This window comes from Carcharodon carcharias, chromosome 21 (genome assembly GCF_017639515.1).
Source record: "Carcharodon carcharias isolate sCarCar2 chromosome 21, sCarCar2.pri, whole genome shotgun sequence".
NCBI classification, from domain to species: Eukaryota; Metazoa; Chordata; class Chondrichthyes; order Lamniformes; family Lamnidae; genus Carcharodon; species Carcharodon carcharias.
In genome coordinates, this window is record NC_054487.1 from 7211719 (window position 1) to 7236697 (window position 24979).

General features: G+C 41.1%; 1 protein-coding gene across 1 annotated transcript in view; it reads left to right on the top strand.

The window, feature by feature from the left end:
• The window catches only part of LOC121293232 (A disintegrin and metalloproteinase with thrombospondin motifs 20-like), a 440993-nt gene that overhangs the window by 353822 nt on the left and 62192 nt on the right, over nt 1-24979 (top strand). Inside the window, exons 29-30 of the mRNA XM_041216086.1 lie at nt 5128-5295; nt 23854-24027. Of these exons, the coding sequence (XP_041072020.1) occupies nt 5128-5295; nt 23854-24027 (342 nt within the window). The remainder of the gene's footprint in view (nt 1-5127; nt 5296-23853; nt 24028-24979) is intronic.

Below are 24979 nucleotides of genomic sequence, written 5' to 3' on the forward strand. Positions count from 1 at the left end.
TGTATGTTCACCTAAAGACTTGTTAATTTTGCTTGCATGTGTGATGGGTTTGAGTTGTATTATCATATGGAGTCATCCAACGCACTATTAAATTCAGAAACTTTATTTTCAGGCTGACACATACGAACGTGTTGTTTCCCAGCTTTTTCATCTGAACCCCCACATTGGGAGTTACAGCAGCTTGCAGTCCCAGTAGTGTCCACTACTGAATTCTGGCACTGCTGGGATTGCTGGAACTGCCGGCCTATCAGATTGGCTGCCAGCTCTTGAGGGTGGGCCTTCCTCCTAGTGAGGGGTGGAAAGCCCACTCTCACCACCTCGTTCATGCCACTCTCAGCGTGTTTCAGGTGTGTCAGCTGGCATCCGATATTTCTTCCTGGGGGGCATGGAGGTCAGTGGGGCAGGGGGCGGCAAGCAACACATACCCTCACCCATAAAATTCAGCCCCAAGTATGGTTGGGAACTGGACTATTGCTTCCGCTACTTACATTGTATGTTGTGGAGTTCTGTCTGTAACATCTGTAATCATTTGTTCTAACAGCAAAATCGGAATCCACATGAGATTTTTTTTGAAACAGACATAAGGCTAGAAGTTACTGTTAAAAATAAAAGAAATACTTGCACTTATATAGTGTCTTTCATGACCTCAAGATGTCCCAAACTCCCTTACAGCCGACAAAGTACTTTTGAAGTATAATCACTGTTGTAATGTGGGGAAACATGACAGTCAATTTATGCACAGCTCCCACATACAGTAATGAAATAAATCTCTAAACCATTTATTTTAAGTGGTGGTTGATGAATAAATGTTGACCAGACACTGGAGAGAAGTCTTCTACTCTTACTTGAATGGTGCTATGGGATCTTTTACATCCATCTGATAAAACTAATCATTTACAATGCATATCAAGTAAACAAAGGCTTGCATTTATATAAAAGCAAAAAACTGCGGATGCTGCAAATCCAAAACAAAAATAAGAATACCGGGAAAAATACCTTGGATTTATATAGTGTCTTTTATGACCACTCGATATCACAAAGTACTTTACAGCTAAGGGAGTACTTTTGAAGTGTGGTTACTGTTGTAGGGAAAGTGGCATCCACATTGCACACAGAGATGTCCCACAAACAGCAATGTGATAATGATCTGGTTCTCATGACATTGACTGAGGGATAAATATTGGACATGACACAGGGATAACTTTCTGCCTCTTCTTCCAAGTAGTGTCATAAGATATTTTAAACTAAGCTGAGAGGACAGGTGGGGCCTTGGTTTAATGTCTCATCTGAAAGACAGCAGGAGGGTCCAGCACTCCCTCAGTACTGCACTGAAGAGTCAGTCTACATTTGTGCTCAAGTCTTTGAAGCCACAATTTTCTGACTCAGAAGCGAGGATGTTACCACTGAGCTATGGCCAACAGTTAAGTAATATTACAATGCAACACAGCTATTTCTTGGTGAAGACTGCTCTGCACAGTTGTGTAGCACGGTGATGAATAGAATCCACTTCACAAACTACATTTTACCATCTGCAGCATAATTGCTACTGTTCATATTTCAATTACACTGTAAACAATTGTCAGCTGCATACTAAAAGAGATGAAAACATTAGATGCTTAAATTTAGAAAAGCTTGGAGATGGAGAAATAGATTGTTTCACAAATTAAATGATCAGTGCAACTTGTCCTTTCTGATTGTTGCCTATGACTTATTTTATGAATGCATAGGACATGTTTTGTACATTATTAGCTGAAGGCAGCCTATTTGAATTGCCATATGGTGCTGCATTATCCAATAAGTACAGAAGAACTATATCTGAATGGCCAAATTGCAATCAGATGACTTGAGATCCTCCTTTTATACAGCAACATCCCACTGTAAGCTGTGACTTTTGTGTCCTTCAATTTGTTCACTTCTCTTTTAGAAGGGGGGTGGGGAGGGGAACAAAAGACACATAATTTGTAAGATTCATCAGGTTACAAAATTTTTGACAAATTAGACATGAACCGCTTTATTGAAATGAGGCCAAATGATAGATAAGGGTTTAAGGAATGATTAAAACCAAGCTTTCGAGAGGCTGACAGTATACTAAAAGTTCACGTCGCCAGGAAAGTAATTTGGGAACAAATTTTTGAAGAATTTAATAAATGGGGCAAGATGAAGGTTGAAGAACCTCCAACAACTTTCCAGGATCTCTGTCCATCTGGTCTTCGGCCGCTTGTGGATCCCCCACTTCCTTTACCGCACCATTGATGACCAAGTCTTCAGTTGTCTGGGCTCAAAGCTCTATAATTCCCTCCAAAAACCTGTTCATCTCTCCAACCCCCGTCTCTCTCTTCTTTTCCTCCTTAAAAGCCAGTTCCATCACTAATGTCCTAATATCTACTTTGGCTCAGTATAAAGTTTTGCCTGATTATGCTTCCGTAAAATGATTTGTGTCATTACACTGCATTAAAGGTTGTTGTCATTTAATAAGATGTACATTGAGTGTAGCTCCTTATATTTTGAGACATTTTATGCGTAATGAAGCCAGGGATGATGTTATAATGATGCCAGGAATGACTCTCCTTTTCCATATGTGTCAACATCAAGACCTCCCGGGTCAAATCCAGCAAGCCCAGTTGCCCTGAAATAATAATAAATCTTGGCTTCAGACAGTACATCTTTCGGTTACAATGTAGACTTTACAAATGTCAGCCATTTATTTGTCAACTTTTGATGAATTGTAGGCAGTTTTGTGCTGTGGGTCAGCACCCATCAGAAGTTGGCTGAGGCTCAGTTCAATACAAATTTTATTAAAAAATGCTTACCGCAAGCAGATAGGAGATTTTTCATTCTGTCCATTTGTACGGCCAACTGACCCAGGACCCACAGATGTAAGGTTGGTGTTCTAACTCACTCTACCATCCAGTTCCCATCCAATGTCTAGTTAAGGTCAGGAATCCTTACGAAGAAAGCCCTTCACAGTTGGTGTGGAGGGAAACAAATATTGCTGCCTAATGTGAGATGAAACTTAGACAGTGTGGCAACTCTGACAGGAGCTCGTTGCTCCATCTCTGAATGCTGTCATAGCTAACAGATGTTTTATGGTTGTTTCCATGGTGATGACCTGCAGTGCTGTATGGAACTGAAAGCAGCATTGGTTGAATTCCCTTCCATCTAGTGCATGCTGGTGAGTTCGGCAATTTATTGAAGGGTCCTTTTAAATTCAAAGGTTCAATCAACTGTGAACATTTTGATACTGTTTGCTTTGAACAACATGGGGTAACCCACATTGCAGATTATTAACCGTAGTAAGTCAGCCCTTTATACTTGTTCATGGGATGTGAGTGTTGCTGGTAAAGCCAGCATTTATTGCCCATCCCGAATTTATTGCCCTTGCAGTGACAGTGCTCCTACAGTGTTGTTCAGAGGGAGTTCCAGGATTTTGATCCCAGGGTGATGAAGGAAGAACAATATATTTCCAAGTCAGCATTGTGTATGACTTTGAAGGGAACTTACAAGTAATGGTGCTCCCATGTACCTGCTGCCCACGTCTTTCTAGGCTGTAGGGGATTTGGGAGGTATTGTCGAAGAAGCCTTCCTGAGTTGCTGCAGTACATGTTGTAGATGGTACACACTACATCCATGTTGTGCTGGTGATGGAGGAAGTGAACATTTACAGCGGTGAATGAGGTGCCAATCAAGTGAGCTGCTTTGTCTTTGATAATGTCAAGCTTCTTGGGTGTTGTTGGAGCTGAACTCACCCAGGCAACATTTGCTGAATCAGGAGGTGAGTCACTGCAGAATACCCAATCTCTGACCTGCTCTTGTAGCCACAGTATTTATGTGGCTTGTCCAGTTCAGTTTCTGGTTAATGGTAGCCCCCAGGATACTGATGGTGGGGGGGAGGGGTTCAGTGGAAGTGATGTTACTGAATGTTAAGGGAAGATGATTCCATTCTCTATTGTTGGATAGAGTAATTGCCTGCACTTGTGCGACATAACTGCTACTTGGTCAACTGGATGCTGTCCAGGTCTTGCTGCATGCAGGCTTGGACTGCTTCATTATGGGAGTAAATGTGAATGGAACTGAATAGTGCAATCATAAGAAAACATCACCACTGCTAACCTTATGCTGGAAGGAATGTCATTGATGAAGCCGTTGAAGACGCCTGGGCCTTGGACACTATCTTGAGGAAATCTTGCAACAATGTCTTGGGGTTGAGATGATCGGCCTCCAACAACCATAACCATCTTCCTTTATGCTAGGTATGATTCCAACCTGTGGAGAATTTTCCCCTTGATTCCCATTGTCTTCACTTTTGCTTGGGATCCCTGATGCCACACTCTGTCACATGTTGCCTTGGTGTCAAGTGCAGTCACTCACCAAACCTCTTGTCCATGTCTGGGCTAAGACTGTAGTAAGATCTGTAGACAAGTTATCCTGGTGAAACCCAAACCAAACATCAATTAGCAGGCTAATGGGTGAGCAAGTTCCACTTGCTAGCATTTTCGATGACACCATGCATCACTTGGCTGACTGAGTGATAAATGATGAGATTGAATTTGTCCTGCTTTTTGTGGCCAAAACATACCTGAGCAAAATTCCACTTTGTCGAGTATATGTCTGCATTATAGATCTACTGGTACAGTTTAACTTGAGTCTTCAATACTACATCCAGGATGTTGTCAGGGCTCTTAGCCTTTGCTATATCCAGTGAACTAAGCCATCTTTTGACATCACGAGTGAATTAAATTGGCTGAAGATTAGCATCTGTAATTGTGGGGACCTCAGGGAGAGGCTGAGATGGATTAATCACTTGGCACTTCCGGCTAAGGATAGTTCTGTATGCTTCAGCTTTATACTTTATATTCAGAAGCTCAGGCAGATTATTTAGTGAGAGGACTTGAGTTTTGTGTATTAGTTGAATATAAAACGTCATAATGAACCTTTCAGCCAACATTTATCTTTTGGCTCCATTCCAATGTAGCTTTATTACAGAGGTATGAAAGGCAAATATACTGGTTAACTTTTCTAATCTGTTACCAATTGATTTGTGTTTCCTTATAGTTAGTGAGATACAACATCTGAGGAAATGTACAACTAAAGGTTGTTAGAATTTAACCTCTTGTGTTTTGCCCATAGTGTTCTGTATCCTGTGGAAAGGGCACCAAGCAACGGGATGTCTACTGCATTGACATGGAGCAGGTAGCTGTGGATAACAAGTACTGTGAGCACTTGAAGAAGCCTCGACTATATAAACACTGCAGAGCAGGCCGATGTCCAGCCTGGAAAGCCACTCGTTGGAAGGAGGTATGATCTAATGGAATTCTGAATCTTTTTTGATTCCATCTCTGATGTAATTACCAGTAATTTATTTTAAGTTTTGACACAGACTGCATCTGAATTTCCGAATGTTGTATAGAAGGTGATATAGCTAAACATTTTGGTTCATGATATATCACTATTTTCATGCTGTGTAACTATATTGAGTAAGACATAGGTAACTACTTAGAAAATAATCCATTGATATCATTCACATGTTTATCTTGTAATCTCTATTTTTCTCTACCTCCATTCCTTCAACCAGAAGTACTTGACAATCTTGGCTATAGGCTTCTCAGCAACCATTGTCAATGCTGCTCTACATTGGGATTGAAAAGGAATTGAACTTTGAATAAAGCTCTCTCTGAATTTACTGGTTTATTTTAACCAATTCTTCCCCTTTCCAGAGGTGGATCATTCTCTCAAGTGTTCTGACCAAATTTGGAAAAATATTTTCATGGGGGCAGTGGTAGTAATCAAATTCAACTCAATTAAAACTGGCTGCCAGTGAGACACTTCAGTACTCCACTGCTGTAAATATTATATTATCTGTATTTAAATCTATTCCAATAATTGCAAACACATCTAATCCTCAAACTCATCATGGCCCACTCTAGATCACAAGGTACTTACAGATGAGGAAGGTTACTCAGCTCATCTTAATTAATTCACCTAGAAAACCACCACCATGATTGATATCAGTCCCAAAATTACCTTTTACTAATTTAAACCTGTGCCCTTTAGTCCTGCGCACACTGTTGACTTTAAAACCGTTTTTTGTATTGTTTACTATCTTAAATATCTCCATAAGTTCACAACTTGTGTGCTTCCTTTCCAGGCTGAAGAGGCTAGTTTTCTCCAGCCATTCATCATAATTTATATCCCTCGCACCTAGGATTAGTCTATAGGCTTTTTCCGGCACTGCTTTTGATGTGTGTGTGTCACGGTGTTGCAATCCCCGTAGAAACTGATAAGTTTTAAAAAGAGATTAATTTCTCCAAATGACCAATGAAAATAACCAGAGGACTAGATTTCACGTTTTAAGATTTTTACTGTAACAAACAAACTAAAATCAACTTGGATCAAACATTACTTAACAAGCAACTAACTAAAGAAAAGGTACTTTTGCATTAACTAAGTAATGTAATTCAGATATGTCTTACAACCCATTTCACTTCACACCACGCTTCTGCCAGATGTGTAGCATTACAAGAATAAGTACAAAGTTACTGCCAACTGTCCAGCAGGCCCACTTCTCCCTGTCGTGTTTGGCCAAAATTTACAAAAAGTAAAGGGTACAAAGATACCCTTCGAAAATTGTTCCGCTCAGTCTGCGTTTTCCAGATATGACTTCCGCCAGCAAGGCCCACCTCAGTGACTCCTTGTTCCTTAAATATCCAAAAGTAACATTGATTCTGTCCCCTTCCTTTTGAATAAAAAACTAATTCTCACAAGTATGCTGCTTGTTTGTTATTACAAAACAGTTCTGCCTTGCTTTCATAGAAACTAGGAGCAGGAGTAGGCCATTTGGCCCTTCGAGCCTGCCCCGCCATTCATTATGATCATGGCTGATCATCCAACTCAATAGCCTGTTCCCACTTGCTCCCCATATCCTTTGATCCCTTTCACACCAAGAGCTATATCTAACTCCTTCTTGAAAACATACAATGTTTTGGCCTCAACTACTTTCTGTGGTAGCAAATTCCAAAGGCTCACTGCTCTCTGGGTGAAGAAACTTCTCCTCATCTCAGTCCAAAATGGTCTACCCCATATCCTCAGACTGTGACCCCTGGTTCTGGACTCCTCCACCATCGGGAACATCCTTCCTGCATCTACCCTGTCTAGTCCTGTAGAATTTTATAGGTTTCTATGAGATCCCCCTCATTCTTCTGAACTCCAAAGAATATAATCCTAACCAACTCAATCTCTCCTCATATGTCAGTCCCGCCATCCCAGGAGTCAGTCGGGTAAACCTTCGCTGCACTCCCTCTATAGCAAGAACATCCTTCCTCAGATAAGGAGATCAAAACTGCACACAATATTCCAGGTGTGGTCTCACCAATTGCAGCAAGACATCCCTGTTCCTGTACTCTGGCTATGAGGGCCAACATACCATTTGCCTTCTTTACCGCCTGCTGCACCTGCATGCTTACCATCAGCGACTGGTGTACAAGGACACCCAGGTCTCGTGGCACATTCCCTTCTCTCAATAAGTAGCCATTCAGATAATAATCTGCCTTCCTGTTGTTGCTACCAAAGTGGATAACCTCACATTTATCCACATTATATTGCATCTGCCATGCATTTGCCCACTCACTCAGCTTGTCCAAATCATACTGAAGCATCTCTGCATTCTGCTCACAGCTCACCCTCCCACCCAGCTTTGTGTCATTTGCAAATTTGGAGACATTACATTTAATTCCCTTGTCTAAATCATTAATATATATTGTGAATAGCTGGAGTCCCAGCACCGATCCCTGAGGTACCCCACTAGTCACTGCCTGTAATTAGGAAAAAGACCCATTTATTCCTACTCTTTATTTCCTGTCTGCCAATCAGTTTTCTATCCATCTCAATACACTATCCCCAATCCCATGCATTTTAATTTTACACGCCAATCTCTTATGTGGGACTTTGTTGAAAGCCTTCTGAAAGTCCAAATAAACCACATCCACTGGCTCCCCCTCCTCAACTCCACTAGTTACATCCTCGAAAAATTCCAGTAGATTAGTCAAGCATGATTTCCCTTTCATAAATCCATGCTGATTCTGTCCGATTCTGCCACTGTTTTCCACGTGCTCAGCTATTAAATCTTTTATAATGGACTCTAGAATTTTCCCCACTATCAATGCCACGCTGACTGGTCTATAATTCCCTGTCTTCTCTCTACCTTCCTTTTTAAATAGTGGGGTTACATTAGCTACCCTCCAATCTGTAGGAACTGTTTCAGAATCTATAGAATCTCGGAAGATGACCACCAATGTATCCACTATTTCCAGGGCCACTTCCTTAAGTACTCTGGGCTGTAGATTATCAGGCCTTGGGGATTTATCGGCCTTCAATTCCATCAATTTCCCGAACAGCCTTTCCCTACTAATACTGATTTCTTTCAGTTCCTCCCTCTCACTAAACCCTGTGTTCCCCAGCATTTCTGATATGTTATTTGTGTCCTCCTTTGTGAAGACAGAACCAAAGTATGTATTTAGTTGGTCAGCCGTTTCTTTGTTCCCCATTATAATTCCCCTGTTTCAGACTGTAAGGGACCTACATTTGTCTTCACCAATCTTTTTCTCTTCACAGACCTATAGAAAGTTCTACAGTCAGTTTTTATGTTCCCCACAAGTTTACTCTCGTACTCTATTTTCCCCTTCTTAATCAATCCCTTGGTCCTCCTTTGCTGAATTCTAAACTGCTCCCAATCCTCAAGCCTGTTGCTTTTTCTGGCCAATTTGTATGCTTCTTCCTTGCATCTAATACTATCTCTAATTTCCCTTGTAACCCATGGTTTGGCCACCTTTCCTGTTTTACTTTTGCACCAGACAGGAATAAACAATTGTTGCAGTTCACCCATGCACTCTTTGAATGTTTGCCATTGCCTATCCACTGTCATCCCTTTAAGTAACGTTCCCCAATCCATCAGAACCAACTCATGCCTCTTACCAACGTAGTTTCCTTTAGTAAGATTCAGGACCCTAATCTCAGAATCAACTACGTCACTTCTTGATGAAGAATTCTATCTTATTATGGGCAGTTATCCCCAAGGGGCCTCGCACAACTAGATTGCCAATTATTCCTTTCTCATTACTCAATACCCAGTCTAGGATGGACTGTTCTCTAATTGGTTCTTCAACGTTTTGGTCCAGAAAAACATCCCATATGCAATCCAGGAATTCCTCCTCTACGGTATTGTTAATAATTTGATTTGCCCAATCTATATGCATATTAAAGTCACCCATAATTACAGATGTTCCTTTATTGCATGTGTCTCTAATTTCCTGTTTAATGCCATTCCCAGCATCACCACTACGACTTGGGGGCCAATATACAACCCCCGCTAATGTTTTTTGCCCCTTAGTGTTTCTCAGCTTTACCCATACAGATTCCACATCGTCGGAGCTAATATCTTTCCTCATAGTTGTGTTAATTTCCTCTTTAACCAGCGATGCAACTCCACTGCCTTTTTCTTTTTGTCTGTCTTACCTAAATGCTGAATACCCCTGGATGTTCAGTTCTCAACCTTGGTCACCCTGCAGCCATGTCGCCATAGTCCTGACTATCATACCTGTTTATGTCTATGTTCCCTGCTCCTCACAGCAGTATCTGCATTGTCTCTCTTTCTCTATGTCTGTGTCTCACAAAGCAGCTGTCCCTTTACTGTGAGTCACAGTGGAAAGGTGAGGAAACTGTCACTTGATATTCCAATAGGTTTCTGTTTAAGTTTCTCTCTCACGGCTGCCAGATCACTTGAGCCTGAGTGGGGTGATTCCAGAATTCCCAATGTTATCTTAAGTTAAAGAAGACATTTTAAAATGTAACCATCTTTTATGGTTTTAACAATTGTGACCAGAAGCAACCAGAAAACTTATGGTGTGCTTTGACTAGAGCACCATAAGGTTTGGTCAGAACTTCCTCTGACTTGTATTCTGCTGTTTTCACTGTATAATTCAACATTCCATTGGCTTTGTTGATTGCTTCTTGGCATTAATTGGATATATTGAATGTTAAGTTTCTTAGCTGTTTCAACATTGCTCTACAAGCACATCTGCTACTATTTTTCCTCTCAGTTTGGCAACATTAAATTTTATCTGCCATTGTTCGATCAACTCACATATCTTGTTCAATCAGCTTGTAATGTTTATATTGTTTTTTGACTCCACTGCCTCTCCTAGTTAGGTATCTTCTGCAAATTTGACCAGTTTTCATTGAGTTTCTACGTTCAAGTCATTAACGTAAATTGGAAACATTAGTGGTTCTGACACCAATCCCTGGAGCACCCCACTCCCACTATCATGAGTCTACTAATGAGTAGTCATTTTTTATTCTTCAACTTGCTTCCTATCCATTCCCAACCTTTACCTGAATACCTGAATGCCCACAGCGTCGAACTTAACTCGTAACCTTCCATGTACAACTTTGTCAAAAGTCTTTGGGAAACCTACATACATTGTAAGGTTAGCCATCATCCACTTTGGTTCCCACTTTCTAAAATAATCAAAGAGATTGGTCAGACATATCTTTCCCTTCTAATTAGTGAGAACTGCTGTTTACTGTTTTACAGATAACCATCAGATTTACTCCTGAAAATCAATTTCATTATTTTACATGAGATTCAAGTAAGGCTAATGGATTTGTAGTTGCCTGTATCTGCTTTGCCTGTTTCCAATCTACTGGTACCTCCTCCACGTCCAGTGACTCCTTCATAATGATTGACAATGCCTCACAAATTTTCTCTCTCATCTCCCTCAGCTGGGATAAATTTCATCTAATGTTTGGTTTCCTAGCACTGCTGTTTATGAATTCTTTAATGTCTGAAACCACATAGCTATTTTCACGAGATATAAGTAAAAATCTGAAATAAGTAGAAAGAAAGAACTTAAGCTTGATCTGCAGCAACCATATAGTATTGATTGATAGAAGTAGCATTTGTCTCACTTGTAGAGCTTATTTAAAAAAAAGTATGCTTTTTTGTACTCTTTCTTGAGATGTGGGCATCACTGGTTAGGCCAGCAATTATTGCCCATCCTTAATCTTCCTTGAGAAGGTGGTGGAGAGCCATCTTCTTGAACCACTGCAGTTCATGTGGTGTAGGTACGCCCATAGTGCTGTTAGGAAGGGATTTCCAGGATTTTGACCCAGTGACAGTGAAGGAACAACGATATAGTTTCAAGTCAGAAATGGTATGTGGCTTAGACCATAAGACATAGGAGCAGAAATTAGGCCATTCGGCCCATCGAGTCTGCTCCGCCATTCAATCATGCCTGATAAGTTTCTCAACCCCATTTTCCCGCCTTCTCCCCGTAACCTTTGATCCCCTTACCAATCAAGAACCTATCTATCTCGGTCTTAAATACACTCAGTGACCTGGCCTCCACAGCCTTCTGTGGCAATGAATTCCATAGATTCACCAATCTCTGGCTAAAGAAGTTTCTCCTCATCTCTGTGTTCCCATGCATCTGCTGCTCTTGTCTTTCTTGTGGTAGAGGTAGCGGGTTTGGAAGTGCTTGGTGAGTTGTTGCTGTGCATCTTGTATGCTACGCACTGCACATAGTACAACCCCTGAAGATAGCATTGAAACAAACTGTGCCTGCTAAAAACAGGCACTGTAAACATCTTGGGGGCAAGAGGGAAAAAGGAAAGGAGGGATCGCCCTGTAATCAGATCCTTATGCAGCAGGGAAAAATGTTTTTAAGCAATCAAATGTATTGAAAAGCCTTAAAAAATCAGGATTATAAACATCAATGTTAAATGATTGCAGTCTTCAACAGTAGCACTCTTTTGTTTTGCTTAACTATCCATGTTTCACATCATTATTGCTCATAAATACATTTCCCAAGATGTTTATTTTCAGCAAGGGTAAAGGTGCAGGGGCATGCTAGTCCCAGCAAAATATGGTGCGCTGCAATTAATGGTATAAGTCATTTACTCCATATATTCCTCTTCTTGCTATTATAATGGCAAAAGTCCCCAGGAAAACCTGGTTTAGTAGGTTTGTGGCAGAAGGAAACTGCCATGTAACACAACTTTGAATAATTAATAATGGGTTTCAGCATTTCCTCAGCGATGCTGAAGACGAACCATGAGTGTGATTGGTCATTTCTCCTGCCATAATTGAATGGTGTTAAGTTTTCTTTATTTGTTAAGTGATTTGCATGTCTGCTACATCTGACTTACTTCATCTCCTCTACTGCCCTTTTCAGTTTTGCTACTGTCCTGCATTCTGTGGGCCTTTTATCTTCGCTTAGGTTTTTCAGCTTAAAGCTAACTTCTGTTTGTCCTTCTGAGAAAAAATAACCTTTCCTTCACTTTGTTCTCACTGATATTGAAACTGGAATCAGGAATTCACTACGGGAGGGGAGGAATTGCAAGTGAAAACCTGTCTCTTCATTATCTATCCTTCAGTGTACTTGTGCCAGTAACTGTTATATCACCAACATCCTTAACATCATCATCACTTCACTCTAGAGTCATGATTTACAAACATTTCAGCATTTAAAGACTTCCTATTAAATGCAACTTTCCCTTGTGCCTAGTTTTCTGTTTGTCTCTCTACTTGGTAATGTTTAAAAGTGTTAAGGCTGATCTTGTTGCACTGACACTGCATAATGTAGGTTCATATGGACAAAATGTTCTGCATAATCATATAACACTTTTAATCAGCCTTTTGAAGTACTTCATCCATCAATGTCTCCCCCCCCCCACCAAAGAGAAATGATGCCCTTTTTGATTTCTTCCTCCTCCATTGTCTATTTGTGTATTGAACACAACCCTGTTTTATTTTCACCTAATGTACTGTTATATTTGCCAGAAAATACATTCTGCTTTCTCAATTTGTTCTATTCCTTGTATTTTTAACAGGTTCAATCACAACAGTTTTAAATTTGATTTTGGTGTTGAATTTTTCATTAATTGAAAACAAAACTGCATTAGGATTCCTTGCCAATTCAACCACCAAGAAAGTAATTCTAAAATTAATTTAATCCTTACATATTACTAAAATAATGTAAACATTCACACATTTACAGTAACCAAGTTTTGAATCCATTTGGGTCTCTTTGGATTCCTGGTTGTGCTTTAATCCCACTAAACTGTTCAAAGGGATTCCATTTCTGATTCAAAATTGCATACTTCCCCAACCTCCGGTGAGCTAGACTTTTCTAATTTAATTAAATCTAGCCACTGCTGTTTAAAAGGTGCTACTGGTGACCTTCATGCAATCCTAATAAGCCCCTCAGCTGTCAGAATGGAAAGGCATATCATGTGTTTTATGATCCTTGAGGCTCCCCATAAAGGACACAGCAAACCAAAGGCATAGGTGGAAGAAGAGGGCAGGGGCAGCTGTATCTTAGCTAGAGTTCATAAAATATCTACCAAGAGCAATTGAAACATTCCCAGAGCATATGGGATACTGAATGAACTGCACCGAGGAGTCATAATTGAATAAGTTAGAGATGATGGAGGTGTAGTTCAGGATTTGTGGGATGGATAACTGGGGCATGAGATTGGCCACATGTCATCCAATAAAGGGAAGGAAGTTGTGTAGGCTGTATAATGGGAAGCCCTCTTGAAGTTGAAAGTTACTCTCAAAGACTTTAGATTAGAAACTGAGTTGTCCATCAATGCCAGCTACAGTTTGTGTCACCTGTTGATGATCCTGCATGCCTCTTGCATTTTGTCAGGATGTCATTTGCTTTCTTTTTGTGACAATCATTAAAAAAAAAGCTGGGGAAACAAATTAGGTTTTGATTAAGTTTAACTAGTAAAGAGACAAAGTGAGCTTATTTTAAAACAAAACCTTCCTAAAACAGTTGATCTAGGCTTGGTAATAGAGAATATAATATATATATAATTATAGGCCTGGTGATAGAATAGTTTGGGAAGCATGTTCCAAATCTGTAGCATTGCTTCCAACTCTGGGAAAACACACGTCATATACAAAGTACAGTTCGATTGGGACGTAATATACACTGTTAATCTTGTGTTCTGAAAAGCTTTTGAACCATAAATGTAGTCTTCAGTTGAGGAGTGTTGAGGATGGGAAAACCTACTAAGTGCCTGAGCCTCTTGGATCAGTGCCAGCTGTTTTGGATTCTACCTTTAAGTGCTAAATAATGAAGTTGATCCAGCCTTTTATGAACTGCTTAACGTGATTGAGTTTCTGAGTTGCGCAGGATTTTTTTAATTTTCCCGAAAGCTTTTAATCAGTTGAGCTGTTCCCAATGAAACCAGCTAGCACTTGTAAAAACAAACTCCCCAGAAATTACCGCTGTGTATATACCCTTCTGATCTTGGATCATAATCTCTCTAATCCAATCCGTTCCCATTTAAATTTTGGTAGGTTGCATGTAATACCAATAAGTACTTGTCTACTTGCAAAAATGTTGTTCTTTTGAACGTTTTATTGCACTTGAAGAGAGAACAGCTGGAACCTTAAGTATTCCACGCATTTAGATATGACCACATACAGGAAGAGGTTTGTTAGTTCATGATGATGAAGAATGTATAGATTGTATTGTCACTCCCCTTAAAAATATCTCAGTTGTAAAAATGAACATGCCATTAATCTAAGATTCTTTCTTGGATGAAGAAGTGAAGTTGTAGAAAATATTTATTTAACTCTTGAGTCCTGTGGTTTGAACTAGTTGAAAATACGTCCCCTTCCCAAATACATCAGTCCGAAAGTCAATGGTGCAAGGTGGGCTATTGCTGAATTGCATCTTCATAGTTGATTCACAAAGATGAACTGGGTTGCCCCAGTGTACGTGCTCACTTATTTTAAGGGGGCACAAATAATAAAATGTAAAATCCAAATTTCAACAGAACCAAAAGGAAATTAAGAACTGGAGGATGTACTGGACTTAGATTTCCAGAAGGCATTTGACAAGGTGCCAGATCAAAGGTTATTGAGAAAAATAAAATCTCATGGTGTAGGGGATAACATATTGGCATGGATAGAAGATTGTCTAGCTAACAGGCAACGGAGGGTAGGCATAAATGGGTCTTTTTCTGGTCAGCGGGATGTTACAAGTGGTGTGCCACAGGGATAAGTGCCGGGACCTGAACTTTTTACAATTTATATAAATAATTTGGATGAAGAGACAGATGGGATGGTTTCTAAATTTGCTGATGACACAAAGATAGACAGGAAGTAAGTTGTTAAGAGGACATAAGGAGGCTACAAAGGGACATAATTAGGTTAAGTGAGTGGGCAAAGGCCTGGCAAATGGAATGCAATGTGGGCAAATGTGAACTTGTCCATTTTGGCAGGAAGAATAAAAAAGAAGCACATTATCTAAATGGTGAGAGATCGTAGAGCTCTGCGATTCAGAGGGATCTGGGTGTCCTAGTGCATGAATCACAAAAGGCTAGTATGAAGGTACAGCAAATAATTAGGAAAGCTAATAGAATGTTATCACTTATTGCAAGGGGAATTGAATTCAAAAGTTGGGAGGTTATGTTTCGGATGTACGGGTAAGACCACATCTGGAGTACTGTGTACAGTATTTGTCTCTTTATTTAAGGAAAGATGCATGAGAAGCAGTTCAGAGAAGGTTTACTAGGCTAATACCAGGAAGTATTAGGGCTAGTTGTCTTATGAGGAAAGGTTAGTATCCACTGGAGTTTAGAAGAGTAAGAGGTGACTTGATCGAAACCTTTAAGATCCTGAGGGGTCTTGACAGAGTGGATGTGGAGAGGGTGTTTTCTCTTTGTGGAAAAATCTAGACAAGGGGTTACTGTTTAAAAATATTTAAGACAGAGATGAGGAGAAGTGTTTTCTCTGAGGGTCATGAGTCTCTGGAACTCTCCCTGAAAAGACTGTGGAAGCAGGGTCTTTGAATATTTTTAAAGCAGAGCTAGATAGATTCTTGATTAACAAGGGGGTGAAAGGTTATTGGGGGTAGGTGGGAAGTTACAATCAGACCAGCCATGATTATATTGAATGGTGGAGTGGGCTTGAAGGGCCGAATGGCCTACTCCTGCTCCTAATTCGTATGTTCGTATGTAAATCATAATGTTGTTGAGTGCTTCTATTAGAAACTCTATTCACTGCAGCGTCCACTGTCAGAGAAGGCATTGGTGGGCATGCATACTCCTTCACCCGAGGCACGGACCCAGTTCCAAATGCAAAGAATCCTTTTTTTGTTAATTATGCTGTTTTATATAGCTCCATTGCTCCAGGAGCACTGCTATCTTGAAGAGAGAGGATTTTCATTAGCTTGATGGAACTTGAAGCGAACCCATATTTTACATTGAAATTGTAAAAAAGAAAATGGTCACATTTATTTTTAAACACAAAAATACTGAAAGGGCACAAATGATCTGCCAGCCTCAAAAGATAAAAACATTTTGGATGAAACCTGTCACCTGACCAGGCTGAACAGCAACATGCCTGTCAATGTGATGCCTCACAGAAGTGTTGAATGTTACATGAAAATTTTGATTTTGAATCCTGTGGAGTTACCACTAATCTAGTGATACAAATTGGGTAAGGGACCAGTAGAAACTCTGAGAAATGGCATGGTAGGTCATTTTCAGCTATTTCCACTGTTTCTTTGAGACTATGGTGGGAGACCAGTGGTTGACTCAGAGTTTCCAGGCCATTTATTTTGGGTGGAGGGAGAGTGCGGAACACATCCCTGTGTCCCTCAGACTCGTACCATTAAATAAGAAGCATCTACTTTCAACTATCTGAAATGGAAGGACTCTGCCATAGACCCCAAGAATAGCTCAACTTACATAGTCCAATTTAGTGTAAATTTGTTCTGATGATGTTGGTTAAGGGGCATCCCACAAAGACTGACATCAAAATTGTTGTTGTGTTTTGTAGCTTTCTTGTTTATCCATTGGAAGGCCTGTGGTTAGTAGAACACACAGTGAGATCAGGCATGATAGGTTTGTGTAATTTTGCACAAAAGTTTAATTATTTTCAAACTTATTTGCAATTGGACAGAAGTTAATGCCTTCCCTCCATGGTGAGTTTGATGGCAGGGGTGCATTTAATCAGCTGGGAGGGGGGCAAGCAGGGACCCTGCTGCCTTTCCACCTCCACCCTGATTGTCTGTGGCGGAAAGGCCCATGAGTGGCAAGTAATGCCCGCTTAAGGGCCTCCCTCTACTGCTGCTGGTATTAACCCAGCCCAGGAAGGAGGTGCTCACACGCAGCGAGCATGATGAGAAAACCTGTCCAGGGTTACTCGCGGGCTGTCGGCCCTCGGTGGGGGGGCCCTCGTTTAAAGGCCTGATCGAGGGACCCGGTATCAGTAAGGGGGGAACCTGCTGAGAGCCACACCATTGCCCTTGCCACTGATCCCCTCCTGCCCCACCTGACACCCCACCCTGCCACCTCCCCCTCCCACCCCCATCCTGCCATCACTCACCTGTGGCCTGGGGCCCAGCAGTGATACTAGGCCTCAGGTGGGTGTGATACCAGCAGCAGCCATCACCTCTGATTAGCTGGCAGCTCTCAGCCAGTGGGGGCATATGCCCCAAGGGTGCTTGATGCCAGCAAAAGCCTGCCACTGTCCATTTACTGCCAGGGTAGCACTTAATTCAGCGGACCCTCCTTAGAAGTACTGACATGGGACTCCCGCCGGCTAGAGAGTCAGCAGACAAGTACCCCATCTCTTCCATTAAATCTAAATCATTGTTTGTGATTGGCCTTTGCTCTTTGTATAAAGTGTCTGTCTTGCTGGTATCACACCTCTTCTTCCAGGGTAGCTGTCAGAAGTGGTTGTGACAGTACAGATGGCTTGTCGTCATTGCCTAGCATCTAATCTGCACTTAACACTGCACCTATTAACCCATAATACAGATTCAGCCTGGATGAAAATGTCAGCAAAAATGGGATTTAAAACCAGATATCTAGTTTATGCTTTTGACTACTTTAGATAATGTAATCATTGGATCAGTAAAGCCCTTGTGAATTGGAAGCTAAATAAATTCCAGAATGCATAACGTTGTTCAATGGCAGATAGGTTGCTGTATCGTGCAAGATGCTTAGGCCATAAAGCCATATTAGAGCCAAGGAAACAGTGGCCAATTTAACAGAGTGTATATTTGAAAAAAGTGCAGTTTTAAATGCATAATCCAAACTTTAAATTGGGGAGTTTTTCCTTTAGGAAGAAATCTTTGTTTGGTCTGTGTATCTTTCACAAACTGAAATGCTGCCTAAGGTCATTTTGCCTCTTTCCTACTATTACAAAATGAATTTATTTGCTTTCAATCAAAGATTGTTGTCTAGTTGTCGAACTAATTAAAAGCAGGCTGCTGATGGGAAACCATAAAGAAGATCAGAAATAAAAAAGTTACCACCATATCAGAAGGCCTCGTGTCCCTTCAGAATCAGAATCAGAATTGTTTCTTTTTTTGATTGGTAAGAAACAAAAATGTTTCTGCAATGGTGATGAGGAAAAAAATGAATGTTAGAAATCTGAAATAAAACTGCTGGAATTTCACATCACTTTCAGCAGCATCCGAAAGAAGAAATGGCCAATTAGTATTTCCGATAAAGGCCTGTTGTCAGACCAAACAAAAAAAACCAAATAAATCCAATTGTGAAGTAGCAAGGCTTATTGTAAAAACAATGCTGTAATGTCCACTCAGAGGTACAAGTAACAGAAATGCTGCCAAGCCTGTGTAAAACATTGCTGTGAGAACCGTGTTATTAAAAAGTTCCATAAGAACCAAATAACCAAAGTATTTTGCACTTTTGGAAGCACAGCAACTTACTGCTTGATCTCTTGGGGATGCATTTTGCATAATTAATTTTAAATACAGTACAGACTATTAAAAAAAATCACATCACAGTGTGCTGTTATATGACATTATATTTGTACAATGTGAACTGGAGCAATTACAGAAGCTCACTTACCTTGTGTTTGTTGCATTGCATTCAGAACAAGGTTTTTTAGCAATAGGAGAAGACAATTTTGTTAATCTAACTCTCCCTTTTTCATTGATCAGTACCAAATTTCACCATATCCCTGAACATTGATCCTCCTGAACTCTTATTTGAGAAGAAATGGATTAATATGAACCATTTAAAAATATTTTAAAACTGGTAACTTTGCAGTGCTTAGTGGCTGAATGGACAAATTCTGTCCTTTTCAGTATTCAGATTCCAGCTGTTTATAAAAGATCTTCATTTTAACTGGCAGGATAGGCAGTGATATATGACAGGCCCAAATCTCTGGGGTATCAGTGGGAACCTATTAGCACTGGAGGATTTACTGTGGAATTTGCCAGAGGAATGGTCCAACTAAATAGGAAAGAGATCTGTATTCATCACTACTTGATCCTTCTATTGTTCATTAATAAACATTTGAAATGTCTCAGATAAATTCTAGACTAATTTTTAAACACAGCCCATCTTAGAAGGTATTCTATATACATTATTGCTATTAAACACCATGAAACCAAGAAAGAACATTTTTGTAATGGATGTAAAACTTAGTGGTCAGTAGAACATGACTTTTTGCACTAATAATGTACAATCCCGAGGATCCATTTCACAGTGAAAAATCAAATTGCCTAATTCTCCCCATGGCATGTACACATCCATGATTTAAAAATCATAACATGGTCCCACAGTAGACGCATGACACCTCCATTGCAATCTTTACAACACTATTGGCAGAGATTCAATTTAAACACCATGTCACACTGAGTAGCTGCACTTGAATTAAACGTAGCCTGGCATTTGATGTGAGAGCTCAGGCAGATTGTGGAACATTTTTCATCAATAGCGTCAGTGGTAAGAGTTTTTCCAAAATTAGCAAGACAGCAGGTGAAGCGTAAGGTGGTATTTGTTACATTTCATGGCAAGAGGGAACACAAAAACTGTTTAACATATCTCTCAAAATTCAATGTCCAAAATCTTAATGATTTTTTTCTCTATTTTAACACATATCACACAATAATATTATCATTCTGACAGACAAACTGAATAAATATGCTCTTCTTGAAAAGGCTTTGATTAGTCTGTACTTCATTACATTTTAGGAATATATTTTGAATATATATACTGTGGCGGGACTCCCTCACTTGGGAGGCAGTCCCTCCACAGAGAGACGTCAGCCAATCTGATTGGCCAGTAGCAATGCAGCCCCATCAGTGCCACCGGAAGCAGTGATCAGAGCTGGTCCTACACTGTCTCACTAATCTAAGTGCCAGGAGCCCCAGGACCAGGTAAGTGTGGGGCGCTCGTGGTAGGGAATAGAGCAGAGGCCCTGGGGGATGTGAAGGGGGTGTCAGGTTGGAAAGGCTAGGGGGTGTAGGGAGCACCTTGACGGCCCCGCCAATCGGGAAAGGGGGCCGTGAGAGAGATGCCCATCCACACCCCACCCCACCCAGACAAAATTTGACACCAAGCCACCTAAAGGGCAACATCCCCCCACCCCCCCAATCGGGGGGATGTGGGGGAGCAGGCATAGGCAGGCAGGTTGCCAATCGGTGCCCCCGGTCAGTCAGGGGGTGTGCCGCTATTTTACATGGGCCGGCCAATTAAGGCCCGCCCAGCGTGACTTCTACAGCGTGACATCCAGTGGGCGCACAGACCTCCCTGGGGTAAAGTGCTGCCTCAGGGAGTTCAGCTCAGATTTGAAACTTCAAATAAAGGTGAGAGAAGGATTTCGCTGCCATGTCCCCTCATGTGACACTGTCACCTGAGTTGTGACATGTCCATAACTTTTATTTTGAAATATTCTGAGATTTTTTAATCACTCGTGAAACCTCCTCCCACCCGTGGATGAGGTATTATGCTTTATCAGAAGCCAGCCAGGGTCCTGGACTGCCCGCCAACCTTAAGGTTGGACGGGCAGGTCCATTAATAATTTCAATTAATTTTTTAATGGCCTTAATAGGCCGCCAGCCTGAAAATCTAAATAACCTGGGGTGATGTCAAGACAAGCGCCCGACATTATCTCACGTCATTTTACACCTCTGCTCGCCGCACAGAAGATTCTGCCCAAAGAAATAGCAGGACAGGAGAACAAAACCTTGGTCAAAGGTAGGTTTAAGGTGACAGAGTGTCATATTAAGGCTTGTATCATACTATCAGCCTCTGCTCACTCAGAGGTTTTGCCAATACTGCCTGGCATAATTTCAATGGAGCTACTCCAGTCAACAGAAAAACTAGACTGTCATCTCACTAGCCTGTGCTGGATTCAAACTTGAGTCCCAGTCTGAAAGGATAACATTTTCGAGTTCTCTGCCATCTAGTTCTCCTTAGTAAGCCCTTTATTTTTAAAATTAGTTAGTTTCTGACCATTATTCTGGGAATTTATTTTGCATAGCCACTATTCTGTGTGGGTGAATTCTTCTAAAGGCTAATAAATTAACCAACTGCATTATTCATTTTATGCCTAGTTTTGCAATTACATTGCAAGTTAAATATTTCTTCATAACTTGTAACATAAAGCCCCAATTAATTTTGTTCTAGTTCTCTGGAAACTCGCTAATACCTCCTTGCATCTTTGAAAGTAGATCACCAAAAAATAATCATAAAATTTAAAAGGTGCTAACAACAATGAGTGGGACTGCATTAAAGTCTATTTTGGCTTGCAATGAAATGTTCATTGCAGTATAAATGTGCTGCATCATTCAAGCTGGATTTTGGGTGTCAACCATGGTTTAATGAGATAAATGAATCAAAAAGGTTCAGGTCCCACTGCAGAGATTTGAGCACAAAATGTAGACAGACACAATACTGAGGGTGTGCTGCAATGTTGGAGTTACCATCATTTGGAGGATATGTGAAACCACGTGGTCTTGTCTGCCATTTCAGGTGACTGAAAGATCTCATGGCAATGTTTTGATGGAGAGCTGGGAAATTCTCCCAGTGCCCTGGTCAACATTTATACCTCAACCACCATCACTAGATGAGATGATCGCGTCATCTGTTGTGCTGTTTGTGGCATCATGCTGTGTACATATTGACTGCCGCATTTCCCAAGTTACAATGGGCTAAGTTTTATGGCGTCCTAGGGGTGGAATGACAGTTGGGGGAAGGGGTGTCCATAAAGTTGGGCACCATGCCAGTGGCGTTATTCTCAGTGCCTACCCACCTTCTCCCACCGCCTCCCTGCTGCAGTTTTACCAGTGGCCCGGGAGGGGTTGGGAGGTCTGCTCCCCTGAGAGCCAGTTGCAGCTCTTAGGTAACCAATGAATGACCACTTTTGGGCCCCCTCCCACCACCGCTGGGAGTATACCCGTGCCCAGGGAAGGCAGGCATCAATTGTCCACCACGCCCAGCAAAACCTGACAGACTAGTGGCTGGGGAAGGGTGTAGGGTGCCTCCTTTACGAGCCCTCTGTATTAATCAGAGGACCTCCCACCCCCAGTCCCACCTGCCCCATTTTTCCCCTTCCCCTGCCCGGTCCATCCAAGTCCCCCAACCCACATGCTGAGCCTGCCAGCCCCCAGGATGACCCTGGACTCACCTTCAGGCCTGACTCCATTGCAGCACACTTCCTTCTGGGACTTGTTGAAGTCCCAGCAATGGCCACTGTTCCTGGTGGGGCTGCTGGGACCAGAAAACTACTGGCCATTTGATTGGCCAACAGCTCTTAAAGGCAAGACTTCCTCTCCAATGGGGGAGGAAGCCTTGCCCCTCAAGCCAATCAGCAGCACAGTGACTGTTAAATAGCTGCGGGGCAAGCTGCCCAAGCTAGGGGCAGGCTTGGCACCAACTTCTATGGGGTTGGCACCTCTCCCACAGCTTAGAATTCAGCCCAATAGTAACTATGCTTTTTAAAAGAAAGTACTTCTACAAGAGACAAAATGCTACAGATGCTGACAATCTGAAATATAAACAAAATATTCCCCACCCCCCACCACCCCCACCCCCAGCCCCAAGGTCTTGTCCAACAGTTTCCCTTACCCTGCCCGGTCCAGCCAAGCCCCCTGACTCACTCACCGAGCTTGCCAGCCAGACCCCAGGAAGACCCTGGACTTACCTTCAAGCCTGACTCCATCACAGCATACTCTGAAATACTCAGCAGACCAGGCAGCATCTTTGAGGGGTAGAAACAGAATTAACATTTCAGATCGATGACCTTTCATCAGAACATCTCAGCTGAGTATTTCCAGCATTTTGATTCATGCATCGAAAGTACTTCTTTGGCTGTAAAACTTTGAGACGCCCTGAGGTTGTAAAAGTTGCTCCGTAAATACAAGTCTCCTTATCACACATTTGAATATTTCAGTGAAGATACTTCAATTATAATGAGATATTATAAATCTTAGGATACAAAATTACAAAGCAAGAACCAATATAAAAAGCGATCTGAAACATGTGAACACATAGCTCATTGTATATTAACTGTTCCTAATGAAACCATAGTCATTTTAAATATAATCAGTTTTTTTGAAAATGCCTTAAATGGGGACATCTAAGTGACTTATTCAGTTTGGACGCAGCTGTTGATAGAGAAGGACTCCCCCATGTAAAATATCTGGAGTATGGTCTGACTGACCTCAACAGCTGCTCTTTATTTTGTGGTTAGATTTCTCATGGAATGTAAGTCTGATGGAGAAGTAATTGCTCTGTCAAGTTTAAAAAAAATTCTGTCTGACTCTTAATCGGCAATTCATACACGATTTGCTCTGTAAGTGAAGTCTCAGATCACTTAAGTATATCAAAGTCAGACACACAAGCAGGCCGTTACTTATTGCTAACCTTGCCTCCAATTTTTGCCTTAAGAGGCATTTATAAGCATTCAAGCAAACGAATAAATTAAACATAAATATAAATGGTCATTTCAACATTGTTATCCAATGCATTCTTCACCTTTACCTTTGTTTCTCTCTGGCCCTTTTTTGTTGGTGCTAGTGTTCAGTGACCTGTGGAGTAGGATTTCAGCAAAGGGAAGTGTTCTGCCGGCTGAAGGGCGTAGGTCGAATAATTGAAGAGACGTGCGATCCATTCTCTCGCCCAGCCAGCACACAGCAGTGCCGGCTGCCTGACTGTCTACGCTATGACTGGCTTGCAGATGAATGGAAAGACGTAAGTATGGCCTGATAAGATGAAAAAGTTAACGTCAAAAATGACAGAGGGGCTTCTTTTATGGGGCTTCCTCTAGAGTAAGGACTTCAAATAAATGTTTGCATGTTCCGGCATAAATAGTGCCTACAGTTATTTGACCAGGTGCCAAACCAGATATGCATGGGAACTCGAAAGGAAGCTGCAAACTGTCTCCAAAAATCCAGACAGGATTGTTTAAATATTCCTTTTTGTTGGTACCAGGACTTAACCCTGTAGCATTGGCTGTTTCACTCATTTCTAAAGGGTCTGCCCAGCCACATGTTACTGGATTTTCTCTGTATTTTTTATAATAGGTTGCATTCCTGTTGTTTGCTTTCTCTGTTGGGCTACATTTCAGTCATATCAAAATCAATGTAATCTTGAACATCCAAAATGCTTAATAAAGATTTTATTCTAGGATTTAACTCTTTGGATGAAGAAGTACTTTTGCCTTCAATCCTTCTACTTGTTTTCACGATATTCCCAATACCAAGTCTATCTGGTCTGCTTAGGTACTTTCTTTTGTTTAGTTGTTAATCATCCAACAAATGTTCTGAGGATCTTTCATTTTATTTACAATACCCTCTCTATTTGTATTATAGCACAATTTAAAGATTAAAACAGTCAAATTCTCCTGTGATCTAGACTGGATATTCATGTATTTCACATCAAGCTCCCTGAAGGCAAATGCGTAATGAGATGCTGAACATTGATATGAAGTATTAAACTGCTTTATATCACAATAGCTGAACATACAGAGCAAAAGTTGTGTTCAGATTAATTTAGTTCAATTATCTTCATATAATGATACCAAATAAAGGATGTGCCACAACTCTTCACTTCAGCGAGTTGTCTTACTGGAGTTAATATCTATGTGTTCCTCTAGCATTTATGACTTTTTGAACTCTATTAAAGTTTTCTCAGTTGTCTTCAT